Below are 7,565 nucleotides of genomic sequence, written 5' to 3'. Positions count from 1 at the left end.
AGCTATGGTATATCCATTCAGAGGAATATCGCTGAGCAGTAAAAAGGAACGTGCTACTGATACATGCTACAAAATGAGCAAACCTCAAATTAATCATGTTGAATGAAAGCAGCCCAACAAAAAGAAGAGCACATGCTGTATAAACCCACGGGTATAAAATGTTAGAAAATACAAAGTCATGTATAGAAATGGACAGCAGATTCACGGTTGCCTGGAGATGGAGCAGGGGTGTGGCGGGGAGGCCGGTAAAGAAGGGATTCCCAAGGCAGGGCGCCTGGGTGGCTCAGTGGGTTAAGCGGCTGACTTCAGCTCAGGTCATGATCTCGCGGTTCACGGGTTTGAGCCCCGCGTTGGGCTCTGTGCTGATGGCTCAGAGCCTGGAGTCTGCTTCAGATTCTGTGTCTCTGTCTCTTCTCTGCCCCTCCCCTGTTCACACTCTGTCTCTCTCTCAAAAATACATTTAAAAAAAACATTAAGGAGGGATTCCCAAGGGGCAAGAGGAAATTTTTTCTTAGCATGATGGAAATGTTCATTATCCTGATTGTGGTGATGGTTTCCTTAGTGATGTTTGTCACTTTAAGTAGGTGTGAGCCCCCCACCCCCACCCCGGGTGGCTCAGTCTGTTAAGCGTCTGACTCTTGATTTCCACTCAGGTCCTGACCTCACAGCTCATGAAACTGAGCCCCATGTCGGGCTCTGCCCTGACAGCACGGAGCCTGCTTGGGACTCTCTCTCCCCCCTCTCTCTGCCCCTTCCTCTCCCTCTCAAAATAAACAAACTTAAAAAACATGTGGTTTATTTTACCTCAAGTACACCTCAATAAACTGTTAAAAAATAAGTTTGGCGCATATCGTATTTGGAATTTGTATTCCAAGTCAGTCTTCTGGGACACGTGATTGTTTTGTTTCTCTTGGAATTATAGAACAACAACAAAAAAGCCCAACATTAAAGCCTACACACCTCTCCCCGTTCCGCAGCTATTGCGGGCTGCGCTAACAAGGTCATTTTCTGTATGTGCCACGGTGAGGCAACAGGATTAGTCTTGAAGGTCATGCTTCCATTCTTGGGAGATGAGGGGCCGAGAGGATGTTGTCGCTTTGAGCACCAAAAGAGGGCAAGAGCAGAAGCATCCCAACCTCAGGACTGAAAAAGTCCCCTCCTTGTGTCCCGTTTTGCTTTCTAGAGACGTGAGAGGCTGCGGTTTGGAAGGAAAAGAAGAGTGAAGTGTCAGCTGGAGCTCAGCCCTCTGGGGCCACCCACCCCGCCCCCTGGTCCCCGTAGGCGGCAGTGTCCCGTGGAGGGGCGTCTTTGTGCCTGCGCGTGGTGGCAGAGAGAAGGAAGACAAGGTGACCAGAGGTTTTCAGGTTACAGGGTACTATGACTTTGGATAGACACACTCAGGGGGAGTCCCAAACTCGCTCAGTGCCTCTGCCGTCTTGCTGCCCCAAAGACAGCTGCCTCCCACTCAGCACAGAGAGAATCCTCAGAGAATAGCCAGAGCCAGGAGGCCACCAGCCAGATGCAGGGGGTGACCTGGCCTTGCACGCCTAGGTCAAGATGGGGACCGGGCGGAGGTTCCAGCAACAGCTGCTGTGACCACCCCTTGGGGACAGCTGCAGTATCGGCCATCCGTGCTTTGCACACCCAGGACCATGCAAGCGTCCACACCGCGGGGGAGATTATACCTGGCCTCACATCACGGCTGGGTCACTTACCAGCCCTGTGCTTTGGGCAAGTTACTTGACATGCCCCAGTCTCTCCATCAATAAAATGGAAACACAGTTGCAAGACTTAAAGGAGCTAGTAGCTGCCCAAGGTCTAGACGGGCTCCCGACACAGGGCATGCTTGCTGACGCGTTTGCTATTGTTGCGTTATTTTATCTTTTTACACACCCCTCTCCTGCCCTTTTCTACACCCATCGGAACTCAGGCCCGTGTACGTGGCCGACCAAACATCCGACCGCTTCACTTCTGGGTGTGGCGGGCAGTTCCCTAACACACTTAGACCGAGTTCTTCAGGTCTGGGGCTCTTGCTGTTTATATCTACCGCTCTAGCTACTAAGAACGGCACAGGAAACCTGGAACCCACGTCTTGGGGCAGGGAGGCCTGGGCGGGCTGATCCGTGCAGGTCCTGCCATCTCCAGCAGGGGGCGATCGGCACCAAGCTTTGCTGGGCATCCAGCGGGGGGGGGGGGGGGGGGGGGGGGGGGGGGGGGGGGGGGGGGGGGGGGGGGGGGGGGGGGGGGGGGGGGGGGGGGGGGCGGGGGGCGGGGGGGGGACCGGGAACCAATCGCTGCTTTCTGTTGGAGGGAGAGCGGCTCAGGTTCGAAAGCTGCAGGTGGATTTGAGGGCACAGCACCTCCCCAGACCCCTGGCTTTCCTAACTCCCATCTGTCCCCGCTTTCTGGAGGAGGAGCCTCTTGCCATAGGTGGCTTTGCCTCAGTTTCCCAGTGTGTAAAACAGGGGTGTAAAACAGCCTCCTCCGAGGTTTCCCGCAGGTGAATGAATCGCTAGCAGGAAGGGCAGGTCCGGGAGGCTCCGGGGCCAGCCCACAAACACAGCTGGGAAAAGCCAATTCCGTAAGAAGCAACACCAGAGAATGGGAGAGGCTGTCCCAAACCCGGAGCAGGCGGCCTCCAGCCAGCTGCTGATGCACCAGCTGCAGTGTCCCCAACTGTCCCAGATCTTGGCCCCATAGTGCCCTGCCCTTCCCCGCGCGCCCCACCCCCACCCCCCTCCCCCACGTCAATCCTTGCACCAAGGAGGGGCTTCTAAGCCCGGGTTGAGGACTTCCCCACCCCCTCCTGATCCAAACAGCATAAATGAAACACCAAAAAAAAAAAAAAAAAAAAATCAAATTTTATTGTTTGATTAATAAACTGGATTGGAGGGGCAAAAGTGGGGTGTGTGGGGACACACCCAGCTTTGATTAGTCAGAAACTCCTGTTAACTGTGTACAAAATGTTACAAAAATCACGTAAAAAAGAGGGTCAGCAAAGCAGCAGCCTTAGGGAGGGCTCAAGGTTCCTGGGAGGCTGAGAAATGGGCCCAGCCTGGCCTCCGGGGTGTGGCCGTGGGACTGGGGGCGCCTGGGGGCCACACGCCCTCTCCACCACCAGGCACCCATGCTCTCCTCCCTCCTCGCGTACAAATTGCTACGAAATCACCTTCAAATGGGCATAAACACCACAGGCCAAGGCACTGCCAGAAATGCCACGGGCCCTGAGCTGGGCGCTGGGTACCCCCTTGCCCGGTGGCCCAGGCCTGGAGAAGGGACGCTCTTGTTGTCCGCCCCTAGAGTGCGGGCAGGCACGGGACCCCAGGGCTGGGGAGGGGCTCCGCTCCCCAGAGAGGCAGCGGCCGTGGGAGGTCCGAACAGGCCACCAGAGCAAAACACAGCCGGGGCTTTGGACAGTGCCAAGTCTGCGGAGAGGACCCACGGTCCTGTCCGGCCACCATGGTGTGGCCTGAGTGGTGCTGTCGCGGCACGGTCCTGAGGGAGCTGCTGCCCCAGGCTGGGGCACTAGTTGGGGTAGCACATGCAGCATCCTGTGCCTGCCGCCTCCACGCTGGCCTTGGCACCAGGTCCCAAGAGCCCGTCGGTGACAGAGTGCTCCATGATGATGTCCTCTACCCGGGTGATGTACAGGACTGTCAGCAGCACCCCCAGGAACTGAAGAGAAAGGGCAGGGTGGGCGAGAGCATGCGGGGGATCTGTATGGCCCTCTCTGGCAGCCCCCAACCCGGACCCTCCTCTCCCCCTCCCAGGAAATCCCAGAGACCCTCTGTGTGCCCCATCAGCAGAGGCCCCTCCGCTCTGGGACCCCTGTCTCCACCCCGGCCATGCCACTCACTATCCAGGGGACCTCGGGCAAGTCACTCAACCTTGCCAAGCCTCAGTTTCCTCCTCTGTAAAGTGGGCATGATAACAGCATCTACCTCACAGAAGTGAAGGCAGTGTCGGCGAAGCACTTGGAAGAGCTTTATAAGCAGAGCTACTGCCATTCGCCCTCCCTTCCAGCCCTTTCCGCCCTCCAGGTGAGCCCAGACTGATGGTACAAGAGCGTTCTTCACCCCACCCCGTTGTACCTTTTCTGCTCTCTGTCACCACCAAGCCATGCTTTCTCCGAACCGACACCTTGCCCGCCACCCTACTTCCAGCTCCCCTCCCTGGGTTGGAGGGGGGACCAGCCCACCTGGGGGAGCAGGATGCCCAGCAGGAGGCCCGCCATGATGGTGTAGTTGTCCATGAACCAGATGATCACGGCGTTGGTGCAGCCTCGCACGTAGATGACATCCTGCACGCTGAGGCGCTGCACAGGGAGGAGCCTGGCTGACACCTGACCCGGCAGAGCCCCAGCCCCCACTCTGCTGCTCACTCGACGTCCTGGCAAGTCCCTCCACCTCGGTGAGCCTCAGTTTCTCACATGCACTACGAGCAGGTGGCTCTAACCGGCGGGTCTCAGTGGGCAGCAGTGTTCCTTAGAGAGCACCGAGGACATTCTGGTGGCACTTCTGGGTGTCACGGCAGCTGGGGTTGGGGGCCGAGGGACTACGGAGCTAAGGGCGATCCTATCCCTGTCTACCTGCCTCTCAGAAGTCCCCCAGGGGCATCTAGACGGCTGGAAACCCATCCATAATTATCTGAGCCAAAAGCCCAACTTCAGGTACTTATAAAAACCACAGTGTTTTCTGTGTGGTTTTACTGTGCACAAATACATAGTATACACACACACACACACACACACACACACACACACACACGTATGCTATATATAACTTTGCAGAAATACTACTGTGTAAATTACAGAATGATCATACGGTATTTTGTCTGGAATCTTATCAAGAATTGTTCGCCATATTGGAAAAATAATGCCTGTGGTATACACGTTCCCGCTCGCCCTGCCGGGGGTGTCAGCTGCCCCTGTGGTACAAACCCGTGACTGCTTTTTTTGCGTCTTCTGTTGTATCTAATGCCTGAGCATTTCCATGTGAAGTATGCTATAGGAGTGTAAGTTGTTCTATTTCTCCTTTTATCTCGGATCCATCCCTCGTTCTGAAATTGGGTGTGTCGGTAGATTATATTATCTGTGGATTTCACTTCGAGATAATAACAAGGGCATTCCCACCTGATTTTATAATACCTGGGCATCGGGTCTGATGGTTTGAGAACCTCTGCTAGTCTATGGCTCTCCAGCTGAAATGTGTGTCAAGCACCTGCTGGGCTCTGCCCCAGGAATGTGTGTTTCTGGCAAGTTCCCAAGGCTGCTGTCACTGCTGGCCCAGGGAACTCACTCCTCACAGGCACCTCAAGCCATCATGATTTTTAGCTCCCTCCCAACACCACCCCAGGGTCTCTCTTAGTCCCCGGAGTTGCAAGGCAGACCGGTGCTGAGCACGGCTGGGCACACGGGCGTGCGGGGGGCACTGGCAAAGGCACGCTGACCTCACACCGAAAACCCACAGTAGGTGCTCAGTAAACACAGGCAGGCAGCCCCTCCCAGCCTGGGGGGGTTCTTGGCTCCCTGAGTCCTTCTGTATCTGGGCACAGGTGGAAAATCCTGGCAGCACCTGACTCCTATTCACAGCCAGGAGCCCCACCCCCAGGAACCCTTCCAGTCACCCCGCGGAGGGTCCGGGAAGAGCAACCTTTCTCAAGGAAAGAGATCCCAAAGACATTACCTCCTTGTCAATAGTTCTGTAGCCGCACATGGTGTTGACAACTTCTGTCTGAAACAGAAATGTGTATTAGCTGACACATAATGCTTACTGTACAAGACGCTATCAGTCTCCCCTTTTACTGATGGAAGGACGGAGGCACAGAGTCCGTATGAATGGAGCTGAGATTCCCTCCCAGGCCATCTGGCTAGAGTCTGCATCCTCGCCTCCCCACCCCCCCACCCCGCGCCCGCCAAGAGATGCCCAGGAGGAGGGACAGGAAGGTTAGTTCTGCAGCATGTGGGGAAGAGGACGACTCCTCCACCAGGGGCAGCCCAGGAACCGGGAGAAAAGCGTGCTGTCCCAGGCTCCCTTGCCGCCCCAGGGCCACGGCTTTGTGACATGGCCATACTCGGTCTCAGAGATGAGGGCTGGGCTGTTCTTGCTCCGCGGACTCTTAGGAGGCAAAACCTCAGATGGCAGCCAGGACCCTGGCCAGCTGTGGTTTACCTGAGGACAAGGCTGAGGCCGCCGACCACACTTCCCTGCCCCTGCAGACCGCCAACCCACCAGCCAAGGCGCCACCCGGGTGTTCTTCCGGGAAGAGACTTGCTCTCAGGACAGGGAAAGCTGGGGTTGGCCCTGGACCCCCTCAAGCCCCTTCTCAGCGTCAGGACTGGCAGGGGCACATTCCAGCACTGTCTATGCCCCGTGCGGCCTCCTTCTCATTCTACAAAGTGACAGAAAGCTAGATGCCCCGGCCCCACCCTGTGACATCCAACTGAGAGCTGCTGTCGCTCAGGGCACTGCAGGTGGCACCAGTGAGAGCAGGAGAGTGGCCTGGGCAGCCTCTGGCATCATGCTACCTGGTCCGGGTCTTGCTCTGCTACTTATGAGCTCTGTGACCCGTCTTAGATGGCGCTCAATCAGTATTTGTTGGATGAATGAATGAATGAGATTCCTTGGTGTCTTCGATGAAGCAATGGTGATCAGTAAACCCACCTCATGGGTCTGTTTTGACCATAAGTGAGGTACACCCGTCAACGGCTTATCTCAGGGCCAGCCACGTGGAAGAACAAAGGGATGCTGGCTGGAGCGACTTTGGACATGATCCCAGCCCCTGGAAGGCAAGGAAGGCTGTCAACTCCCCTTCCAAAAGAGCAGGTTGGACCGCAGGCCTCATCTCAGATGTCAGGACCTGGTTTGTGGGCAAAATAACCTCCCTCAGTCTAGACTGTACCCCAGGCGCCCTCTGATCCCAAACTGGCCAGCATCCACTTAACACAGGTCAGCATTTGTGGCTCCTCCAGGGGGTGAACATGACCCCCATGGAGAGGGTCAGGCCTGGGAAGCAGGTGCATGATAGAATGACGGGAATGATAGAAAATGGTAGAAAACACCTTACTTGTTCATTCATTCACTGAACAAATATTAACTGAGCACCTATTATGTACCAATCACTGGTCTAGGTGTTGGGAATGTAGAAAAACAAAGGAAAGTCCTTGCCTTCATGGAACTTATACTCTAGAAAGGGGGACCCACAATGAACATAATAAGTAGGTCATCTGCATGGTATATGGAAGGCAACAAGATTAACCACTTTGCACGGTGCTCCCAGCCCTGGAGGCATCGCCCCTGCCCTCAGGGAGCAGACATGCACCTGGCAAGGCCTCCTTTGCACCCACAGCCCCGACCCCTCCTCTGGACACGCCTCCCCTGCCAGGAGAGCCCCCTCCCCCGAGGGGTGGGGGGTAAGAGGCTTCCATGGCTCTTTCCAAAGGTAAAGCCTGTCTAGGTTTGAGCACAGAACCAGTATTCTCCAGAGCCTCTGCTGAAGGTTCGCAGGCCCTGAGACCAGTACTTGGTGGCCTTTTCCATCTGGCACAGGGCCACAGACAGGAGGTC

The 7,565-nt window shown here is 56.0% G+C and overlaps 1 protein-coding gene and 1 long non-coding RNA gene across 3 annotated transcripts in view; both read right to left on the bottom strand.

The window, feature by feature from the left end:
* Window positions 1-779: 779 nt before the first annotated feature.
* On the bottom strand, window positions 780-2,088 carry LOC111556946. Its single transcript, XR_002736644.2, has 2 exons — window positions 1,716-2,088; window positions 780-1,195 (listed from the first exon to the last, which is right to left on the bottom strand). It is a non-coding gene; the product is annotated as an uncharacterized LOC111556946 (long non-coding RNA).
* A 755-nt stretch (window positions 2,089-2,843) lies between these two features.
* TSPAN15 (tetraspanin 15) overlaps window positions 2,844-7,565 on the bottom strand; it is a 50,088-nt gene continuing 45,366 nt past the window's right edge. Inside the window, exons 6-8 of one of the 2 annotated variants that reach the window (XM_045040071.1) lie at window positions 5,685-5,732; window positions 4,199-4,342; window positions 2,844-3,675 (exon numbers count right to left, since the gene is read on the bottom strand). In XM_045040071.1, the coding sequence (XP_044896006.1) occupies window positions 3,526-3,675; window positions 4,199-4,342; window positions 5,685-5,732 (342 nt within the window). In that variant the 3' untranslated portion in view covers window positions 2,844-3,525. The remainder of the gene's footprint in view (window positions 3,676-4,198; window positions 4,343-5,684; window positions 5,733-7,565) is intronic. The other variant, XM_003994004.6, reaches the window with a different exon arrangement.

Source organism: Felis catus, chromosome D2, assembly GCF_018350175.1.
Source record: "Felis catus isolate Fca126 chromosome D2, F.catus_Fca126_mat1.0, whole genome shotgun sequence".
In the NCBI taxonomy this organism is placed as follows: domain Eukaryota; kingdom Metazoa; phylum Chordata; class Mammalia; order Carnivora; family Felidae; genus Felis; species Felis catus.
This window is presented reverse-complemented; position numbering and strand designations above follow the sequence as displayed.